This window comes from Euwallacea fornicatus, chromosome 25 (assembly GCF_040115645.1).
Source record: "Euwallacea fornicatus isolate EFF26 chromosome 25, ASM4011564v1, whole genome shotgun sequence".
In the NCBI taxonomy this organism is placed as follows: Eukaryota; Metazoa; Arthropoda; class Insecta; order Coleoptera; family Curculionidae; genus Euwallacea; species Euwallacea fornicatus.
The window spans coordinates 259587-284307 of record NC_089565.1 but is presented as its reverse complement, the minus strand read 5'-3'; the positions used below and the strand labels follow the sequence as shown (position 1 = coordinate 284307).

Sequence of the window (24721 nt, the reverse complement as noted above, 5' to 3'; positions counted from 1 at the left end):
GAAAAATGACAATTATTGCCATATCGACTTTAAACGCTTTTTTTTAAGTCTGAGGTTTTCTATCATTACTTTTAATACTATCTAATTACAAAGAAATAAAAACTAATACTACAATAAATGGTCAAAGTGATGACCGCGTTGGTCAATACATAAATTGCTCCGTCTTAGTAAGTTTTGTCGTACCCTTTGGAAAATTTCTGGGGTATTCCGAACCCCATCAAAAGCATTGATAATTCTTTCACTTAATTCTTCAACATTTATTACTGGTTTCGTGTACACTAAACCCTTCACATGACCTCAAAGAAAATAATCCAGGGAGGTCAAATCAGGAGAACGAGTAGGCCATGCCACTGGACCAAACCTACCTGTCCAGCGTCTTCCATAAACCTCATTAATCTTTTATTAAGTAAACTATATTTATTTTTCGATAATCTGTTACCTCTTACGATTTGTCATGATAATTATGAAACACCCTGTATATTAAAAGAAAACTCTTAAATAACAAAAATACGTAAACTAATATGACTTCGAAAATTGGTGAAAGTTTTTAATGTTCAACAAAGGATTTTGAAGATAGACATTTTTTTTCTTGTTTTGCTAGTGCGCAGAAGTAACGTCGGTAATGAAAAAAAATCAAACAAGAAAACTATTTTATTTAAACTACACATAAACAAATGGCACGCATTTTTCTTTTGTAAAAAATATTCAACAAACAACAACATGAAATTTATAATACTTGCTGAATGAATGTTTTTCTTCAACTTCAATCCAAACATTAGCTCGTCTTAACGTGCATTACCGAACCTGTTGAAATGTTGCCGGGGAATATCTTATCTGATTACATGAATCCCGTATGTGTTGGATCAATCCTTTTTCAGTGTTAACCGGAGTTCTATAAATGAAAGACCTTACATACCTCCAAAAAAAAAGGCTAACGGATTTAAGTCAGGTGACCTGAGTGGCCACGACTGTGCTTCATGCGAAAAAAATATAAACGCTTTAAAAAAATCAGTAGCACTTAAATAACAATAATAACCACAAATTACTCTGCCAAATTTCAACAAAGTCGGCAAAAGCATTATTCAAATTTTTGCAAAAAGATGATTTTTTGAGAAAAGTTTGGCACCGTGTATCTCGAAAACGAAATATTACAGGATCTATGGTTATATAAACTTTTTGTTTTAAAATCCCTTAAAGAATCATTCCTTGAAGTTTGGCCACGTACTCAAATAACATTTTGTGGATTATGTGACAAAATAATCGCATTTCCCACGAAGAGTGTAAACCAAATTAGCAAGCAATTGAAAATCTTAAATTTATACGTAATTGACATAATGCTAGATATCAGTATCAAACACATGATAAATAAGTGTAAACGGTTTCATGGCTAATTGTCTTAAAATAGCAATACCGGATAAAAAGACGGTAAGCCCGCCATATTGAAAAATAACTGTCGAATTATTGGTATCATTTTAAAGCTGTAAAAATATGTTTTTAAATAAACAATAACCTCCAATGCTTTTCACTAAAAAAATATATATATACAGGGTGAGTCGGGAGGATCATGCCAAACTTCAGGAACGTGTTGTACATGAAAAATAAATGTAAAAAAACTCAAATGTTGTTATCCGATTTTCGTTTGTTTACAAGTTATAGCGTAAATAAAATTAAAACATAAAATTTAAAAAAATTATAAATTTCATAAGATTCCATAAATTAATACATTGGATTGGTCGTGGTGGCCCTATTAGTTGGCCTCCAAGGTCTCCAGACCTCACACCACTAGACTATTGTTTGTGGGGTTGGTTTAAAACTGAAGTGTACAGAGTAAAAGTGGACACTAAAGATGCACTAATTCAACGCATTAGAAATGCTGCAGCTGCTATTGAAGAAAGACATGAAACAATCAGGAGCGCAACGAATGCTCTTCATAGACGAAGCCGAAAATGTTTAGAAGTTAATGGCAATATTTTTGAACATTTACTATGATATCCAAACGTTCATTTATGGAATTTCTTATGAAATTTATAAATTTTTTAAATTTTATGTTTTAATTTTATTTACGCTATAACTTGTAAACAAACGAAAATCGGATAACAACATTTGAGTTTTTTTACATTTATTTTTCATGTACAACACACTCCTGAAGTTTGGCACAATCCTCCCGACTCACCCTGTATATGATATACATCAGAAATGACTGATGACAAAAAAATCTGATTAATTTATCTTTTTTAGGAAAAAATTTCCTACAATATTCGTATTTACATAATTTCTCTAAAATCAATGATTACCCAGCTAGATCGATTAAAAGAAATCTCTAAAGTTTTGTTTCTGCTAATTATCTAGTAAGTTACTGACTTCTTCAAAGAAACCAAAAATTTCTCTAAATTTGTGCCCTAAAGCTGAAATTTTTTCACCACTGAAATCATAACCCTGTTAGTTTCCAAGATTTCTTCACTAACCGTCGAAAAAAAAATCACCCGGTAAGGTAACCATTGTCGTAACTGGTCCTATTTGCTGAGAATCAAAATTTAAATATTCGAATTCGTTATATTGCCCTGTACATATAGGGCGTTTCAGGAGGAGATCTACAAACTTCAACATATTATTCTACATTTAATTCTAAGCAAAAAAGTTCCTATAAACAGATGTCCGAAAAGGCTTTCCTATATACAGATAGACATATTTAGATATATACCTTGGATAGACCCTGTAAAACAGTGTCCGACTAAACTAGGCGAGGTATGGGAGTTGAAGGTTGCTAAGCGACATGCAACTAAGATATTTTCAAGATGGCGACAGTTCCGGTTAGACCGGAAGTGCATGCCATCTTTCTTGTTCTAAATGGCCTATATATTTTCGCATTTTTTAATTTATTTCATAATTCTAAGAATACTTGATATATCAGATGTTTCATGTCAGTTGTCATATTTAGCTAAATTTTCAGATTTCTCTAAATTGTAGTTTTCCCGCATCGGATCGAGGTCTTAACTTGCCAATCTTATTGGGACACCGTGTACCCTATATCTATAATACATTTATTTTAGATCTTCTCAACGATCGAAAATGAACGAGAACTCTATGGCATCAAACTTGTCCTACTTCACTTGTTGAAACAGCCACAACACGGAAAGTCTCACTCACCCACTGTTAACCATGAAAAATAGTGCGATTTGCAATCTTGTGTGCCTTCTAAGTATTGTTGCAGGTTAGTACCTACTTTAAGGGCTTATCTATAGAAGATTTATACTGCATGACGTACAAAATAGAACACCCAGTAATTCTGAATTAATTTTAAAAATTTTTAAAGCGCGTGTTTGTTTATACAGAGTAACAATTTGAAAACCTACGAAAGCTAAATCGATCAAATAATTTTTGTTATGTAGAGATAGAATCCGAATGCTGTATTAAGTAACTTGTCCTAATTTGCTCCTTCAGCTCTACTCATCTCAACCAAATTATTCTAAATAACGACACATTTTTAGGCATTTTTTGATTAAATTTAGATTTCTAAGGGACCATTGAAAAGCATTAGTTAAGAGCTTTAAGATACGACCCCACATGCAGAGATTGTCATCTAGAGTGATTTAGTTGGAGTTGTTGGAGAAAGGATAGGTTCAGAACCAAATGATTACTGCATGAAGGTTTTAAAGCATATTTAATCGTGTTTCAGCGCATTCGGTAATATACAGGGTGCAACTTAAGCGATGTAGTTAATTTTAAGGGGATTCCTTATCATATTTTAGAAAAAAAATTTCATATAGACACATGTCCTAACTTGCATCATTTTCGAGATACAGGGCGTCAAAAAGATTTCTGCCGATTTTGATGAAACTCGGCATGTCTGTTAGCATTAATAAGGGGCTGCTTTTGATGTAATTACATTTTAAACAATGATTCCAGTGGCGTCGCAAATAGTTATCTGATTGATATTTATGGTGTGATTATTGGACGACACCGTTTTTTCTGAATTTGATGTTTGCATCAAACTAAACAATTAAAAATACAACTTTCTTGTCCTTTGACGTTTTTTTTTTGTAATTCGCTTAATTTTTGGCATTTTTAAGATTTAAGATGAAAACAGGTTTGAATAATTAGTAAAAACTCGATTTTTTAATAAAACTTTGACACCCTGTATTTCGAAACTGATGCAAGTTAGGACACATGGGTATTGGAATATTTTTTCATAAAATATGACGAGGAATCGCCCCTTAAACTTAATGACATCACTTAAGTTACTCCCTGCACAAGTTAAGTGAGAATAGTGTACAATTTCACCTCTACTTGTGTGTAAAGCCACAATTTCAAATAAAATAAAATTTAGAAAAGCAGGTGCTCTCATAGAAACGTGGGATAACTCATTTAATTTACAAAATAGACATAAAATTTACTTTTTTACGTACACAACTGACCATGATTTGAGCAACTGTACTGTTCACGTTCAACTGGGAAATTGTATATTAATTCAACGTGAAACCCGTATACTGAAACTTGAATTGTTGTCAGCCATCATTGCGTTCCTGTGTTTTTCAACAAAAATGTTAACATAAGCAATTACGTTGAATGTTTCTATGTTTTTTGACATTTCCATGGTAGCTGTCAATTTCTTTGACATTTTCATGGTATCTGTCAATTTCTTTGACATTTTCATAGTATCTGTCAATTTCTTTGACATTTTCATAGTAGCTGTCAATTTCTTTGACATTTTTTCGATATTTTTATAGAAACTTTCAAACTGCCTGATGCTTTTTTTTCTCGAACATTCAAAGGCGGTAAACAAATGAATGTTTATTACTGTTGATTTAACTTATTACTGACTAGGCCGATAAATTTTACACACTAGCGCATTGCATGGAAATAAAAGGTACTATTAAGTTGGGCTTGATATCAAATGTCCATCACTTATAGATTAGGTTTTCTGTGGCTGTTAATATCAAGTACAGGCCGGCTGACATGACAATGCGGTTAAAACAGCGAGTAATAATCGAATTTTTAACAACTGAAAATGTTAATTCTACATACAGTCAGTGCTGAAAGTATTCTTACAGCAGATAATATTATATAAAACGAAGTGTTTCGATGTTATTAAACATTTTTTTCCAAAAAACACTCTCGGGAAGGAAAATGAGTGATTAATAAAACACAGCACAAGTTGTTAATACAAGCTGGAGCGGTATTTTTATTTTGTATTGCATGGGCAAGGTCTATGCAAAGACCCCTTTCCTATGTGGTGCTGTATCTCCCATTTCCCCCCTTTTCTTTGTTTATTTTATCTAGTCATATATATTCTTCATGAGTCCAAACGTTTACTTCATAAAGTCAAACCTAATATTATTCTTTATACCTTTTTGGATATGGACCGGTGAGATACATAAATCTAATAAACACAAATAATCATAAGTGTTCTTTCGTATGTTTAACATACATTTTTAACGAAAAATAATAAGTTAATAATATTTATTACTAAATTATTAATATAAATAACTAAATGAACTAGAAGAGGAACACAAAAGTATTCGAACAGACCTAAAATAATAACAAAATGAGGGAAATAGTAACAATAAATGTTATTTCAATAACGTATTGGGTTTCCTTTCGACTTCATTGTTGCTTCCAGTGATGAATGAATTTTGATGTAAATTTTGTTTGGTATTTTGTCCCATTCTTCTTGAAGTGCAACCTTTAACTCTTCTCTTGATAAAATAACGTGATTCCTAATTTTTTTTCGAAATAGTCTCAAAGATGTTCAATTGGGTTAATGTCCGGTGAGTGTGGAGGTGGTTTTAAATATTTCGGGGTATTGTACAAGATCCAGAGCCTGGTGTTAAGAGCTGTATGTTTGGGATCGCTATCTTGGCTAAATATCAAATAATCCCTAATCCCCACTATAGTTGCACTAGCATGGAGGTGGGATTTAAAAATGTTTATATACAGTGGCGGACAAAAGTGTAGCAACTTTTTAATTTTTCAAATAGTTGAAACAGCGGCAAGTTATTGTGATACCTTTGATATACAATGTAACCTTTCAGAAGGTTGATTGTTTGATATATTTAATTATTAATTTAATTTAATATATAAAGAAATAGTTAAAAGAACATTTTATTTTTGGAACGGACAAAAGTTTGAAAACTTCTATTTACAAAAGAAGTCTTTTACGAAAAAAAGTAAAAATTTATATTTGGTTCCATATATTTTCCATTAATTACTGCTTGATATCTTCTGGGCATCGAATCTACAAGTTTGACACACGTTTCTTCAGGAGACATGTGTCTCCACTCGTCCAGTATGGTATCAAGAGGTTCAGCTCTATTTCGAATATTTTTCAATCGAATAAGACGATTTCCCACAAGTGCTCAATAGGATTTAAATCTGGTGATTGTGATGGCCAGTCAATTAAATCCATCTTCTTTGTTCATAACCAATTTTTGACAAGCTTCAAAGTATTCTTGGGATTATCATCTTGTTGGAATCTCCAACGAAGAGGCATTTCATATTCCGCAAAAGGCAACGTTTAATTCTCCAAGATGTTCCGATATTGGAATTTGCCAATTCTTCCTTTGACCTCAACAATTGATCCAGTACCAGATCGACTAAAGCAGCCTCAGACCGTAATGCTGCCACCTCCATGTTTCACCGTCGGTTTTTGGTAGTTTGCGTTGTATCTTTTGCCGCCTTGTGGTCGTCTTACGTGGTGTATCCGATCTGATCCAAATATTTGAAATTGACTTTCATCACTCCAAAGGACAGTGCGCCATTTTTCACAAATCCACCCCATGTGGTCCTGAGCAAAACGAAGACGAGCCTCGATATTCTTCTTTGATAGAAGGGGTTGCTCCACAGCAACCCTTCCGAATAAACCAACAGCACATAGTCGACGTCTTACGTGGATCTTTTTCTGAATTTTTTTTAATGACTTTATCAACAACAGCAAAAGTTTTTCGTGGTCGTCCTGTACTTTTCCCTGTTACAAGACTTTTATTACCACTAAGATAAGCTGATATAATCTTTGAGATGACACTTTTGCAAATTTTGAGACTTTTTGAAATATGAAATTGTTGTTCACCACTTTCGCATAATTGGACAATTTTTCGTTTCAAATCCCGAGATATGCATTTAGCTTTACCCATATTTATAGTGCAATAATAATTCTCTCACAACTTGTGCAAAACTTTGCAATAACTGAAGATAAACAAAAAGTTTCTAAACTTTTGTCCGAGCAAAAAATTGTTTTTGCTTTTTAAACACATTAAGGAACAATAAACAAATAAATAGAAGATTTCTGTTCGTCATAAACAAAAATTTTATGCATACGAGGGATTCCTGAAAAGACATACTTTAATGAATTACAAAAAATATAGAAGTTTCTAAACTCTTGCCCGCTACTGTACATATTTTGCTTCATTATTCCATCGATAAAATAGAGTGATCCTACTCCTGAAGCACTCATACAGCCCCATTATAAAATATCTTTTATGAGCTACTCTGAAATGATACCGGTTATTTCTTAAATAATTTCTTATAGTACTGGCTGAGACGTCGTTATTATTTTAAATTTTTAGTTCTGCAGCAATTTTTTTTGCACTAATTCGTGGGTTTTCTTTCACTTTTCTTATGATTAGACGCTCTAAGTTATCATTTATTTTTCTCGGACGTCCTGAACTTCGTCGATTTTTAAAGTTTTTTCGCAGGCAATACCTGTCTATTATGCTTTGGATAGTAGACCTCGCTCTACTTACCATTTTACTAGTTTCTGCAGTTTTTTTGCACTCATTAAGTAGTTTAAGAATTATTCGTTACAATTCTTCTGATGTTTCTCTAGCTTTACGTCCCATGATCTCAATTATCACCAAAAATTGAATGTCATCACCCTGAACTAACCTGAACTAACTACCTCTTTTAATTATTTAATAAGCTTTCTGGGATAGATCACGTCTGAACTGTAGTTTAATGTATAAAATACAGAAGGGTACTAGTAGATTTTGCAAGTCCGTTCCTGTTCATTTTTTTTGTTTATGTTGTTACTCTCGTACCGCGTAAATTTTTTTTTTCTTCTTTGGTAAAAAATATATTTTAAAAAGGTCAAAAAGCATTTACGCCCAATATGAGGTTGTATAAAATGTGTAATAACATCGAAACACCACGTTTTAACTAATATTATCTCTGCACTGACTGCATGTTTTTCTTAATTTAAAAACGGTTTACTGTGATGATTCTGTTGATAGAAGTACTGCGAATAGGTGGGTATTGAAATTTCGCAAATTTGGTGCTGGTAAAGCGGCAATTGTGCATGTACCTCGAATTGGACGGCCAGTTTCTGCAACAGACGACATATATCAAAATCAGGTGGAAGATTTGATTCAAGGTGACTGGCGACTTGCCCAACAACAAATTGCCATCTTTTTAAGAATTTCTAAAAAATTAGTGGGTACCACGCAAACTGACAGAGGAACACAAACAGCGTCGTGTCACCTATTGTCAGCAGCTTTTGCATCATCATCATGATGAAGGAAATTATTTCCCTTTCGATGTTGTCTATAGAAACGAGACTTGGGTACGTCATTGCGACCCTGAAGAAAAAAGACAAAACTTAGAATACATACATTACACTTCACCAAGGCCCAAAAAGACCAAAACCCAAGCATTGACGAAGATACTTTTTTGACGGTATTTCGGGATGCCAAGCACGTTTACGTGACTGAATATCACGAACATGGGCAAACTGTCAATACTGACCGATATACTGAAATGTTAAAACATCTTAGAAAATGATTATGTCGCGTCCGAAAGACCACAATGCCTATAATCCCGCGACCGATAATGCACGACCTCACACATCTCATGCCATCGGAAAGGCTCTCGACAAATTGCAATTTAAGTCTATTTCACATCCATCATATTGTCCGGATTCGGCTGCGTGTGACTTCCACTTTTTCCCTCATCTCAAGAGGCATCAAGGGTAACCATTATACCATCGACGATGAGGTGAAGGACGCTGTGACTACATGGATCCGCGAAAGACGACCATAATTCTACAGGGACGGACCGCAAAAACTTGTTACGCGTTGAGAGAAATCTCTACGTGTAATGGAAATTATGATTAAATATAAATATGGCGTTTTGCAGCTGAAGAATTGTGGTTTTATTAATTTTTCATTTCATTCGAATATCTCGTTTCATTTTCATGCTATACAGGGTGTTTCCTAATTACGGTACATAACTTCGGGAGTGTATTCTACAGCTAAAATAAAGGTAATTTTGTTATATAAACTATATCCCAAAAATGCTTCGTTGCAGAAATACAGGGTGTGAAAATTTTATTGTCTGAAATTTAATGTCTCACACACAGATAAATAAACGGTGTTGGTGACTAGTAAAATGTCGACAATTTTGCTACCAAACAGGCAAGTACACAACAGAAAAATTTATATCTTCATACAAGTATTTCTTCTTTTAAGAATAATAAAAAAAAATGAAAAAATTTAGCAACAATGTTTCTTTATTTGTTTACTCGAAAACGATGCGTCCTACGAAAAGAAGTCAAGAGACCTTTTTTCTTCCAAATCGAACACATAGTTAAAAAAGGAACAAAATATTGGAAAATAACAGTGGCGTACCACATTTTTCTTTTAAAATATCCAGAAATTATCTTGCCCGCACGCCACTGATTACACAACGGCCACTGTTTTTAGCGTAAAATACGCACCGTTGCTAACTCTCAAACCCTGCAAAATTTCATAAAAATGTCTCAAGTAGTTTCGGAAATATTTAAAAGATTGTAATTTTTTAAAGAAATTTTCAGACCCTGTATTTCCGCAACGAAGCATTTTTGGAATATAGTTTATATAACAAAATTATCTTTATTTTAGCTGTAGAATACGCCTCCGAAGTTATATACCATACTTACATATACACATATACAGGGGGGAAACACCCTGTATATGTGTATGCAAAAATTATCAGCCGATTCTGGTAATTCCTCAAAGAATGGATTCCCCTTCCGTATTAAAGAAATTGATTTTAAGGGATTTTTTTATATATTTTTTTGTTCTTTAATTATAGCTATTGTAAGCTTTCGAATTGTCACTCTGTACGAATACTGAAAGCTTCCAGGTTTTTAACCATATTCACACATTTATTTTGAAAATTTTTAATCTGAGGTATTTCATTGCCACACAGCACCCTTAAAAGAACTTCTCTTATTCGTTCAATAAGTCTACTCGTATAGCCAGAAGGCAAGAAAACTTTTATCAAATTGGTGAGTTCGAACGAGCCGAATTATCTTTTCTCTTATAAATCGAGAAACCGATTTATAACAGGCTGATTTATCTCTTAGACAAATTGCTATTATGACGGCTTAAAGTTTAAAGACGATAATGAGTTGTAGTCGGGCATGGTTCCAGGAAAGCCGAACACAAAGGAAAGATGCGGGACATCACCGAAGAACCATCAAATGTCAAGCTCGCGGCCCACGACTTTGGGCTTTAATAAACTGATTCGCTTCTACCAGAGCGATTGCACATCAGTGCATTAAGGGACCTATTTAAATATGAATATTTACCGCCAGATAAAAACTTTTAAATTTATTTCATTCCGCCTCCATCTTGTCCTACCTCTGACCTCTGAACGTTGGTGAAATCGACTGGAAGAACTGGTGTAGAAAGTGACTATGAAGTGGCATTTGAAAGGAGATACCGGTAATCCTCAGTAATGAAATTTTGATTTTCCAGAGAACCAGTGAGAAAGCAACAAGGCAAAAGATCCAATTCTCAATTTTTAATATAGAAACGTGTGCACCAAACCGTTAGAGATAGGTGAGGGCAAATGTTGCTCATGGTAGCACATCACCTTAGATCTTCATCAGAGGCAATATGTCTGCCCAGCGTTCTATTCGGGACCTATATCTTCCATCTTATCTCAGATGACGACTGTCCCTAATCTACTTTTGAACTGGACAGTACACGGTTATATATTACACAATGAAAGCGATTAGTTATCTTTGCTTCTCAGATCTTCAGATCTTTCACCCATGAAACGCGTTTGAGAGATTTTAAGCTGAAAACTGCAATATTTACTGCCCATCGCCTACAAACCTTAGTGGCCCTTTATTATGTTGGACAAATAGCTTGAAATAAAATCCTTCAGGACATGAATCATCGTATTAATTGAATGTCTAGAGGCGTTTGAAAGTGAATGTGAAGCCCAGGATGGCCGCTTCGTAATTTTTTGTGGGTATTCCACGCTCGAATTTCTTTAATTTCGTACTTATGTGGATTCTTATTGCTCTTTAAAATACATCTTGGGACAATAAAATGCTCATTTTCGTCAGATAATCTTTCATTTAACGATCTATTTATTTATTCTCAAAAACTATCTAATTTATAATGAAGTCAATTGTGTGAAATTAATTAAACACCTCAAGCGCAGATACAAAGCTTCACGCGTTGTTACGTTTCTATTGTATTCTGCCTCATCATGGCTCTCTAAAAATTGGTATTTCAATGCCTTAACTAACATTTAGAATAAAGGCAGCCACCTAAAACACCTCCGCAATGTAAAGAGACACTTTGACCGATGGTTACCATTCACTACAAACCATTTCACATTCTGTTTAGCAGTACATCGAAGAGCTTGTCCTAAATGATTCGCCTTAATCGAGACCAAAATATACAGTAGCGGACAAAAGTTTAGAATCTTTTTTATTTTTCGTAATTCATTTCAGTATGTATTTTCAGGGATCCCACGAATGCATAAAATTTTTGTTTATGGCGAACAGAAATCTTCTATTTATTTGTTTATTGTTCCTTAATTTGTTTAAAAAGCAAAAACAATTTTTTGCTCGGACAAAAGTTTAGAAACTTTTTTTTTATCTTCAGTTATTGCAAAGTTTTGCACAAGTTGTAAGAGAATTATTATTGCACTATAAATATGGGTAAAGCTAAATGCATATCTCGGGATTTGAAACGAAAAATTGTCCGATTATGTGAAAGTGGTGAAAAACAAGTTCATATTTCAAAAAGTCTCAAAATTTGCAAAAGTGTCATCTCAAAGATTATATCAGCTTATCTTAGTGGTAATAAAAGTCTTGTAACAGGGAAAAGTACAGGACGACCACGAAAAACTTTTGCTGTTGTTGATAAAGTCATTAAAAAAAATTCAGAAAAAGATCCACCTAAGACGTCGACTATGTGCTGTTGGTTTATTCGGAAGGGTTGCTGTGGAGCAACCCCTTCTATCAAAGAAGAATATCGAGGCTCGTCTTCGTTTTGCTCAGGACCACATGGGGTGGATTTGTGAAAAATGGCGCACTGTCCTTTGGAGTGATGAAAGTCAATTTCAAATATTTGGATCAGATCGGATACACCACGTAAGACGACCACAAGGCGGCAAAAGATGCAACGCAAAATACCAAGTATCGACTGTGAAACATGGAGGTGGCAGCGTTACGGTCTGAGGGTGGTTTAGTCGATCTGGTACTGAATCAATTATTGAGGTCAAAGGAAGAATGGGCAAATTCCAATATCGGAACATCTTGGAGAATTAAACGTTGCTTTTTGCGGAATATGAAATGCCTCTTCGTTGGAGATTCCAACAAGATGATAATCCCAAGAATACTTCGAAGCTTGTCAAAAATTGATTATCAACAAAGAAGGTGGATTTAATTGACTGGCCATCACAATCACCAGATTTAAATCCTATTGAGCACTTGTGGGAAATACTATAATCGTCTTATTCGATTGAAAAATATTCGAAATAGAACTGAACCTCTTGATATCATAATGGACGAGCGGAAAAACATTCCCGAAGAAACGTGGGCCAAATTGTAGATTCGATGCCCAGAAGATGTCAAACAGTAATTAATGCAAAGTATATGGAACTAAATATTAATTTTTATTTTTTTTCGTAACAGAATTTTTTCGTAAATAGAAATTTCTAAGCTTTTGTCGTCCGTCCTGTACATAGGTCGAAAGTTCGTTAACTGGAGGATTACTTTTATTCTCCTAATTGGACTAACTTCTTAACTACAAATATCTGAAAACTACTATTTTTTATTCAACTGAAGCAAAATTTACCATTTTCACATTTTACTCGGCGGGTGGGGAGCATCAATGAGTTTCTTTACAAAATACCTTTTTGATCATTACTACAAATTATTTAGCTTATTATACAGAGCGTTGCCATTCTTTTAACCTTCGGTCAGGTACCGGCCAAGAGCTTTAACAAATGCATTAGCGTTACAAATCCGGACGATAAACTTAATATTTATGTGACATTGGCTCCACCTGAATCTGACCATAATCTTTGTTTTTTGTTAAGGTAAATTTAAACGGATTCTTCAAATCACAGGTATAAATAGCGGTGGCGAATTAACGATCTTGAAAACAATAAGTTTTTCCATATCGGATTAGTTAGACAGGGTGCGTCAGAAATAAGGAGTCGAATTTTTAGCTCTTATTCCTCAAGGTGTGTCATTTAAAAGGGCAACAGCGAAAGAATAATTTTTCTTTTACTCGATTTAAATGATCACATTTGTTGGGAAAACACCCAACATCTTCACCCACTAATAAATTTCTTTTTATGTTGCCAACGTGAACCCTTATTAATCACCCTTAAGGGCAGTATTTACATCAGTCAACTGCATACACATTCCACACTCTTTCCACGCTCATAACTCTTTTCACCCATCATTTTTCTCACACCTTTATGGCACCGTATGATAAGCAATTCTTAGTCCTCAGCACCAATAATTCACATTAATTGGTATGACTATGAGGTGGTCAAAATATAAATGGATATCATGAGGTTCACATTCGGTGGGAAAAATTGAGATTTGGATCAGTCTCATAGAATCTCTCATACAAAACGCAACGCCTCTTCAACATCTCTCCTATTCTCTTTTTAACTCCTACAGTCTTAGTAGGATCCCTATACTGCGCTCAATTCACATCTCAGTTGCTCTGTTCAAGGAAAAGCTCCCAATCGCAAAAGTTTCTTAACTTTCAGTGATCGCTTGTGTTTTTCTAGTTTGCTCTAATTGTACAATTTGTTATGACATTTGTCACTGGTAAAGTAACATTAAAAATTTAGTGAGACAAATACAAGGGTGATGTTACCAAGTGTGTTTTGTTCTACATTGGTTTAGCGCCAAATAACCTGTGGTCCTTCGAACAAAATAAAAAGTTACGCAAAACAGATACAGTCCCCCTTGGCACTGTCAACCAACTGTGCCCCCCTTGTGTCTGGGGTGAGACAGCAAAGAATACCACGAACTTGCCCCTTTCAACATTCATTCTTTTATATCGAAGACTATCTGGGAGAGTAAATTGTAAGGAAAAAACCATAAAATCATGGTTCACATTTTTACCGAATAGTTTCATTAATAAACTTTTTGTTGTAAACCCTCCAAACCCTACAAAGCCCAAAGTTAAGTTAAATTGCCCAAAAACGCGATTTTAGCCCCGTTTGTACTTTTTTTGTAATGCATTATGATTATGCTTTGAGTTACGGCTTTCCTTATAGCCCAAAAAGACGTAGATTGCCGCTTGTAATATATGTTCTATACAGGGTGTCTACTAAATGATGGCATTCATTTCAAGGGGTGATTTCTTGTCACGTTCTATGGAAAAAAGTTCTAATAAACGTATGTCCTATCTTGTTTCGTTTTCTTGATACAGAGTGTCAAATTTGTTTTCGGATTTTCATAAATATTTTCGGACATAAAAGCAATGTCGCAATGAAATTCAGTATTCAGGGGTTTTGCAAGGCGAGAAATTCAAATATGATATCGGTTTTACCGCAATATTTAGGGGGCTATTATGAAATGATTATTTATAAATTAATGTTTTGGTGATATGATAGGCAAAGAAATTTTTTAGCGTCAATATCTCGGAAACCATTGCGCTGAGAGTTTTTAATCAAGTAGAACTTTTTTGTTTAGAATTTACGGGGGAACAAAACGTAATCTATTAGAAGTCAAAATACAGAGTCCTAAAAACGTTAGGACAAATTTAACACAGGAACACTACTGCAGGTGGCGCCCTCTACATATTGCGGTGAAACCGATATTACATTTGAATTTCTCCTGTAGGAAAACCTTTGAATATACGAATTTCATCGATGTATTACTCTTAAATCTGAAAATATTTATTAAAAACCGAAGAAATAATAAAACATTAACGCTTTGTATTACGAAAAAGAAGCTAGATAGGACATACGTTTATTGGAACTTTTTTCATAAAAAGTGACAAGAAATCACCGCTTGAAATGAATGCCATCATTTAGTAGACACCCTGTATAATTAAATTTAAAAACCATGTTGGCCTTTCCATTATAATTATCAACTATTATTATATGATTATTTTTCACTAAAACCTTAATTTATTATAATTTTATTTAACATTTTTTTTAACTAAATATTCTAATTAAATTCTTGCTACGATTATGTGATTTTCTCGTCGGAATTTAGCACACTAAACAGCTGTGGGAAAAGTAGGTAGCAGCCTTCAAAAGTCATCGAGAGTTCAAGTAAAAATAGAAAAAGGATGTTAGGCAATCTGGCTGTTTCTACTTACTGGCTTCATCAAGCATGTGTGTAAATAACGTAGAACCATAATTCTGCCCATGTCTTAAGACATCTGTGCGTGCGAATGTGGCCTGTAAATGATGGAAAGAAAAACTAGAAATCTCATGTAATAATTATCCCAGCCTTTTGTGGAAACTTAAAAAGTTTCTTAAATTTCGTGAAAACTTTCCGGATCTTTATATAACACGTTCGTCATGGATTCCTGCTGTGGTTTACTTAAACAAAAATATACATCCCTGGCTGTCAACCAAGTTTCTAAAAAATGAGCCGAAGATTGAACTACAGAAATGAAATTGACTTGAAATTTCACTCAAAATGAAATAGGTATCGCTATAAAAGTGAAAAAGTAAAGAAGTAAACTAAACCAGAGACAGATCTCTTGGAGAATCAAAAAAACTTGACTTAATAGCTGCCTGTGCATATACAGGAAATTTGTCGTAGAAAATAAACAATGATTTATTTTGACAAATGAATTATACAGGGTATCATAAGATATTTTGTGATGTTGTAAAAAACAAATGTAATGAAGCGTCAATGATGCTGCCATGACTCACCATGGATGGAGTTGGTTGAACTGTAGAGATTAATGGTTTTTAATCATGTGTTTATAAATTGATGTGAAATTACTATATTCTTATAAATCAGTGAACAAAAATGAAAAAAATTACGAACGTGTTTCAAAATGAAATGAAGAAGGTAAAAAAATGCACATAATTGGAAATGGAAGTTTCTCGTGATTGAAATACCGTATTAGCGCATATGCTCATCAAGATAATGCAATTATTAAACCTATTAATGGCGTTTTTAAATTTTTATTAATTAAATGTTACGTTTTAAAATCTGTTGACATTCTGAAAAAACATTTCACCTTTTTAGGAAATGCGATCACATTTTCTAACACGGTTAAGAAATTCATCATAATTCCCCAATACTTAAAATTATTTACCTAATCATCAAAATACCTTTAATCAGATATTTCTCTCATTTTTAGTAAAAATTTTCAAAATTGAAAACAATCTGGTATTTAACAATTGGAAGAAAGACGATCTTGTTTTTCATAGATAACCGTTCGTTAAAGAAAACAGTTTTTCCTAACTAATTAAATAAATAGCTACTATACAGGGTGTCCAACGAATATGGGCTATTATCCGTATCTTGGAAACTATGACTAGGAAAAGTTGAAACTTGGGCATCATACTAAAGTAGAGGTGATCTACTGATTAAAAATATTTTCACGAAAGTATCACTTCCGGTCATACCGGAAATGAATGACAACTCGTTTATTTTAAATGGAACACCCTATATATTATAACAAATTTTGATTCTGTGGAACATTATGAATATCTTTCGTGTATAATGTTCTGTATCTATGTCTAAATCTAACCGTTTTTATTTTATAAAAAAAAACACTTTTCAATATTTAGTACTTGACAATTTATTTTAAATAAAGTCTAGAGTTACTAGGTGGCGCAACAATCGCCAAAAATAGACTTCTTTCTTCAGTAAGATGGTTTGACAGATACGCTTGTTTGAAAATGATCTATTATACGTTTGAGGAGTTTTTGTGATGGCTTAGGTTTTTATGGATATCGAATATTAAATGTATGACACATTGTGGTTAATACTTTGTTACATTCACCATAAATAATAAACCTATTGAGATAATTTTTGTTTCAATAATTTACGAGTGCCGCCATGCTTAAATTCAGGCAAGCAGCACCATCTAGTAACTCTAGACGTTATTAAAAATAAATTTTTAAATATTGAACATTGAAAAGTTTTTTTTTAATAAAATGAAAAAGGTTAGATTTATATATAGACAATTGAATTGAAAGTAGTAAAATATAGGGAGTTCCTATTCAAAAAATTTGAGTTTTTACAATTCTTGATTGATAATTTTGGACTCTCTTTTTAAATACCCTGTATAAAAAACCTGATTTCACTCACTGCTCCAAGGACTATTAAGTATTTTGTATAATAGTGCAGAATTTCATTGCAAAATACTTAGCCATTTTCTAATTATTAAAAAATACATTTATTAAAAATTACATTTTTTTTGTAAAGTTCTAAATATCTCAAAAACCATAAAAAATAGATATAAAACACTATACCCGAAAATTATTCATAATGTTCCACAGAATAGAAATTTGTTATAATATATAGGGTGTGCCTATTTAAAATAAGCGAGTTGACATTCATTTCCGATATAATCGGGAGTGGTATTTTCATGAAAATATTTTTAATCAATAGATCACCTCCACTTTAGTATGATGCTCAGGTTTCAATTTTTTCCTAGTCACAATTTTCAAGATACGGCTAGTGGCCCATATTCGTTGGTCACCCTGTATAAACAAATTGATTTTCTAGTGTAAAAAATAGATTCTATATTGCTTTTGACATTAAAGTTAAGAAAAAGGTACCCGCAATTTTTTTTTCCCAGTATACAGTAGTTCAACAAGACATGCCATGAAAAGTAAGTTTTTCTTTATTAGACTCCTCGTATATTTGAATTTCTTGTAAAATTTTGCCGTTGATGATCTATTTTTTTTTTATTTTCTGCAGTGTTGTCAAATTATTAAAAAAATATATTCACATTTGCGGAAATAGAAGGTCCTATAAAATTAGCAGTAACGGTCTATAAAAGATAAAATAAAGGTATTTGAGACCAGAACGGATAATAACTCACTTTACTGCTTTAAAACTCGATTGTGAGCTAAGATTTAAACAAAACACATACTTTAAGCTCAACACTGCCACAGTGATTATATTTTCTGTTCGTTTTGTATTTTTTTCATTTCGGTATAACTTTGATAAGGAAATTCATTATCGCATTAGACAAAATATAGTTTTATGGTCTTAAGTATAGATAAATATAATATTATACGCAAAAAAACTATCCTCAAAACTAGTGGAAATGTCGAAACCTCGTCGAGGTTTTAGGGCCTTTAAATCTTCAAATTTCGAAAAAATATTCCGTAAAATCTTAGAAATGTGAAAACCCTATCTAGGGACAATTCAGATAATCTCTAGGCAACGTTTAAATATGAAAAATTACTATTTCCCCATTTGTAGACTATTCAACACCGTATTTATTTGCTGTTGTACAACAAACTGTATATGGAACGCTGTGTGTGGTGTGGAACAACCAAATCGAATATATTTGACATCTGGATATTTCGATATATGCGAAAAAAAATACCGAGCCATGTCAATTTTACATTTTGAGATTATATCTTGCAAGGTAAACATTTAATGCCTAAATTCAACCCCCTTTGGGTGACAGTTACAAGCCCTAAATTTTAAATTGGAAGTATGGATTTGTGATACCTCATTTGAAAGGTCTTTTTACTCTCTATCCAAAATTGTTATAGTTTTAAACTTCATTGCAAAGAACAAAATGAAAAAATAAATTTATTTAATTGACAAAATTCTCTACAACAAACTAAAAACATAATGATTAACTCCATTTTGTTATTGATAATATAATAAAATTACAAAACAAATCGTTGTCGATATAACTCGACTTAAATTGTCCAAATCGGAGGATAAGGAGGGGAGGATCGCTAGATTAACTAGGACAAGCATCTGATCTTACTTCTCTTTCAACATTCTACTACATTCTTCCTATGAGGACATGTTAAGAGTATGACGTATAAAACTAAACCACGCTATCTAACTGATTTAACAAGAAGAATAATGCTTGTGATTAGATGGATTAAGACCCAGATGTTGGTTAATGTTAGAAGACATTTTTATTTACGATTAAGATACTGACAGGGGGTTAGAGGGTTGCATTTTAAATACCCAATAGTCCATTCAGATTGATTTGTTTTGTTATTTTATTACATTATTCATACTGAAAAGGTATTAATTATTAACTTTGTTGCTTGTTGTAGAAAATGTTGTCAATTACATGAATTTTTTTCCCATTATTTGTTGCAATAAAGTTTAACATCCTAGCAGTTCTAAATACATAACGAAAACACTTTTCAATCGAGATATTACAAACCCATACTTCCAATTTAAAAATTTGAGGGATGCAATTATCACCCAAAGGGGGCTGAAATTAGGGATGAAATTTTTACACTGCAGGATGTAATTTCAGAATCGAAAATTCACGTGTTTCAGTATTTTTTGGCATATGTCGGAATATGCAGATATTAAATTTGTTCCATTTGGCTGTTCCACACTGTATGACTATTTTATAACATAATTTAAAATCACGGTTTAAGCGTAGGTTTTAAGACATACGATAAGATGGTGTTAGCCATTTTCAGACCTCTCCCTTATGGCACAGCGGACTGTCAAGTAAATTTATATAACTTAATTTTCAAGGTGCCGCATTCAAAAAGCAATCAACAAAAGGGATATACGCATGTCCGCCAAACTTCCTTAGATTAAGTCACAGATGCTACTACTTCAGCACAGAAAAAGCCACTTGGCAGGAGGCCTTCTTCCAGTGCCATTCAATGAACAGCAACTTAGCTATCATTAGGAACAGCAACCAGGATAAAGTCATAAAAAGAGCTTTAAGTAGAAAAACTATTGGTAAGTAGGTGTTATTTGATATTTTTAGTTTTCTGAGATATTGTGAAACTAATTTTTGCGTTAAGCACTCGTGAGTTTTGATCTTTTGCAGGTATATGATGCTTTTGCCAGATGACAAGGGTTTCATGCCTGCAGGCAAAATTTATCCAATAAAACATTAGATATTGTATATGATAAATATACAATGAGTTTTTGTTTTCTCCCATTTACAATGCAATGTTATCTTTATATACAGGGTGTCCAACGAATATGGACCACTATCTGTATTTTGAAAATTATGACTAGAAAGAAGTTGAAACTTAGGCGTCATACTAAAGTGGAGGTAATCTATTGATAAAAAATATTTTCATGAAAATACCACTTCCGATTATACCGGAAATTGAATGTCGACTCACTTATTTTAAATGGAACGCCCTATATATTATAACAAATTTCGATTCTGGGAAACATTATGAATAATTTTCGGGTATAGTGTTTTATATCTATTTTTTACAGTTTTTGAGATATTTAGAATTATCCAAAAAAAATAGAATTTCAACCATAAATGTATTTTTTAATAATTAGAAAATGGCTGAGTATTTTGCAATGAAATTCTGCGCAATTATACAAAATGCTTTATAGTCCTTGGATCAGTGAGTTAAATCAAGTTTTTTCATACAGGGTATTCAAAAAGAGAGTCCAAAATTATCAATCAAGAATTGTAAAAACTCAAATTTTTTGAATAGGAACTCCCTATATTTTTAACGAATATATAGTTAACACTAAGAATAAGTACTACTTTCAATTCATTTGTCTATATCTAAATCTACCCTTTTTCATTTCATTAAAAAAACACTTTTCAATGTTCAATACTTAAAAATTTATTTTTAATAACATCTAGAGTTACTAGATGGTGTTGCTCGCCAGAATTTAAGTATGGCGGCACTCGTAAATTATTCAAACGAAGATTATTTCAATACGTTTATTATTTATGGTGAATGTAACGAAGTATTAATCAGAACATGTCGTACATTTGGTATTCGATATCCAGAAAAACCGAAGCCATCACGAAAACTCCTCAAATGCATAATAGATCATTTTCAAACGAGCGTATCTGTCAAACCATCTTACAGAAGAAAGAAGCCTATTTTTGGCGACTGTTGCGCCACCTAGTAACTCTAGGCGTTATTTAAGTAAATTGTTAAGTACTAAATATTGAAACGTGTTTTTTTTTAATAAAATAAAAACGGTTAGATTTAGACATACAATCACTCAATAAAGTATCCGTACAGCCGGAAAACAATTCTGTAAACCGTAACTTTTGACTGATTTTGTTCAAATTTTGTATAATGAAAATTCAAACCGAAACTCAATTTGCGTAATTGAGCAACTTTTGAAAATTTAACTTTTAGAGTGCTTTCCAGCGTTTAAAAAAAACTCCGTTTTGAAAACTTCTTGTGCGGTAGAAATTTTTCAATGTGGTTTTAACATTCTTGCAGAGAGGATTTTTCTTCATATATCCTGAAAATTTGATCAAAATCGAACCGCAAATAAGGGAGTTGCAGCTTTTTAAAGTCGTCAAAAATGTCAAAGTTTCGTCATTTTGCGCGAAAATCGTCACTCTTTGGCGTTTTTGAAAGGCTGCAACTTCCTTATTTGTTGTTCGATTTTGATCAAATTTTCAGGATATATGAAGAAAAATCCCCTCTACAAGAATGTTAAAACCACATTGAAAAATTTCACCGACCTCGTATCTCCTCAAATAACCGAGATCCCCATGGTTGAGTTCGTAAAATCGACACCCTGTATACATACAGATAAATAGATTTCGACGAAACAAAAAAGCGAAAATCAGCTGCCAAAAGTTAAAACAAAAAACATTGAAACCATGGCAATACATGCTAAACACTCAGACACTGAGGTATGAATATGAATTTTCCTGCAATAATTAGTAATTCCATAAACTTAAAAACGTCCAAAATAAATATGACATTATTCTATGCCAAAACGAAGAATAATGAATTTTCCTTCGTTCTACTTCATAAAAAATATATCGTCCTATTTGAAAAAATTAAGAAAATTGAAGTTCAATAGGTGAAAATTAAACTTGTTATTGTGGACACCCTGTATGTATTTTTGGTTAAATGAGTATTAGTATCTGCTAAAGGGATCTTACGTGAGAATTCATACTGAAATTATCAAAATCTAACTTAAGGTGACTACAATATTAATTTTTTTTATTAGGCACTCCAAGTATCTAAAGTTTCTTTTAAAACGTCATAGATCCGAGTCACTGCATACGAGGGTAACAAAAATTTAGGAACTAACACAGGTTGAAAAGAGGATTCTATCACGTGATAAAAATGCGGATAGTCCCATTACAAAAAAATAACACTATGCCATTCTGCTTTTTTGGGAGACCCTGTAGGGTTGTTGCTAATTTTAAAATGGACCTTCATTACCTCATAGACATACCTATAATTGATATTTGTATTAAATCAACGAATAATTGAAAATAAATAAAGTCATAAGAGTCTTAGGGGTTGTTAAATGGACATCTTTTATATGTTATGCCCGTGTTCAGGGTTGCCACCCCGTATGTTCAGTTTTAAATTTTGACATTTTAAATTAAATTTTCACTTTTGATTGCGAGTGTTGACCAACGCGGCGAGATAAGCTTAACACTGAACATAAGGAGAAACGCATTGTACAGGGTGTTTGATAGACGGTTTGACAAATTTTGTTGAGTGACGGGGAAAGTCGTTTGGAACAGATTCAACGCAATTTATTTCTATACAGGGTGATTCATTGGGAATGGGACATGGCGAAACCTGAGATAGGGGACATCAAAATATGACGATTGGACGCAACATGCCTTATATCAATGTTGCGCGTTTCAGAGTTACAGGGTGTTAAAAGTTAAAATTTTATTTTAAAATTCCTTAATAATTTTTTGTGTTTTCATAGCATCAACACCAAAATCGGTGTACTTAGGTTTTGTAAGATGCCAAATAAGGATTTTGATTTAATTTTTACGAAATTTCTAGAGAGCGCTAGTTACAAAACAAGTACAAGTAACAAAAAAATCATACCCCGAAAACCATAATATTTTTTATAGAAAAAAATTAGATTTCAATGGTTTCATCAAATGACTTCCCATGTAACAAAAAAAAATCTATCATACATTATATATGTATATACAGGGTGTTTCAGCATAATATGTAATAAATTTAAGGGGTGATTCTATGAGCAATTTTGAGAAAAAAAGTATATATAAACATAGGTTCGTTTTCGCTTTCTGTCTGAAATACATGGTGTTAAAATTAGCTATATTTAAAAAAAAAAATTTTTATAATAAGTCCGGACCTGTATTAAATTTTTTTATCAAATTTAGTGGGCGTGAGTTAGGTGTAGAAACATATCTTTTAAGAGAGAAACGAATATTTAAATGCAAACAGTGACGCCCGCAAGGTCATGGCCCTGATTAATTTTGTGAAAAATATGTTACACCGCTGATTTTTCAAAAAATTAATATCGTTTTCTCAATTTTAGTTATTTTTATTAAAAAAATATTCTCTTAAATTTTTTTCATAACATCAAGCGTTTTCAAACAACAAAGGGAGTAGTTAACATTGTATGTTATAATAACGACCAAATTAGTTATAATAATACTTAATGTGTAGCAATGTATAACGACCATTTAGACAAGCAAAAATTAAGTAGGTTGCCGAAAACGTCCTCCATTGAGAAAATGATTTAAATTTTTTGAAAAAGCAGTGGCGTAACATATTTTTCACAAAAAATAATCAGGGTCATAGCCTTGGAGCGCCTCTGCTTGTATTTAAAAATTCGTTTTTCTCTTGAAAGATATGTTTCTACATTTATCTTACGTCCACCAAGTTTGATAAAAATATTTAATTCAGGTCCGGACTTGTTAAAAAAAACAAAAAAATATAGCAAATTTTAACACTCTGTATTTTAAACATAAAACGAAAATGGACCTATGTTCATATAAACTTTTTTTCTCAAAATCTCTCATAGGATCACCCCTTAAATGTATCACATATTATTCTGAAATACCCTGTATATATAGAATTGAAAACTCTACTGTATGGCCGGAGAAAATATTACTCTTTCAATTGAAAACAACCCCGATTTGGCTTTAAAAATTTAACTACATGTCCGAGATGGTCAGTTCATATTTCAATTTCTGCAGACATGCAGTTGAATTTTCATGACTACATATCGGTGTTTGTTAATGAATGCGCGTCAGCTGAGAGTTTTATTCACATGGTTTTTTGTTGATTTGCATATAGACATTACAATTATGTTTTTAAGAATCTTGTTGGGTCTGATTTTACAGGCTTCTTCGGATTCGACGATCATCATTGGGATCTCAATAACCATAAGAGATACGAGTTCAGTTAAATTAGGGCCAAATTGCACAATTTGGAGCTCAATAATATGCTTTTTAAAAATTTCAAAAAAATTCAGTTACTTCTGGAGGTATACGGAATAAACAAAATTTTTAAAAAAAGCTTCTTTTCTTTACTGCAGTTATTTGAAGAGATATAATAATTAAAAATGAATGAAACATTACAATTGTCACTG

General features: G+C 32.7%; 1 protein-coding gene across 2 annotated transcripts in view; it reads left to right on the top strand.

Moving 5' to 3' along the window:
- Positions 1-24721, top strand: part of LOC136346957 (C-type mannose receptor 2-like) — a 107407-nt gene that overhangs the window by 70103 nt on the left and 12583 nt on the right. The window contains exons 2-3 of one of the 2 annotated variants that reach the window (XM_066296535.1): positions 3051-3211; positions 19919-20131. In XM_066296535.1, coding sequence (XP_066152632.1) covers positions 3160-3211; positions 19919-20131 — 265 coding nt within the window. In that variant the 5' untranslated portion in view covers positions 3051-3159. The remainder of the gene's footprint in view (positions 1-3050; positions 3212-19918; positions 20132-24721) is intronic. The other variant, XM_066296536.1, reaches the window with a different exon arrangement.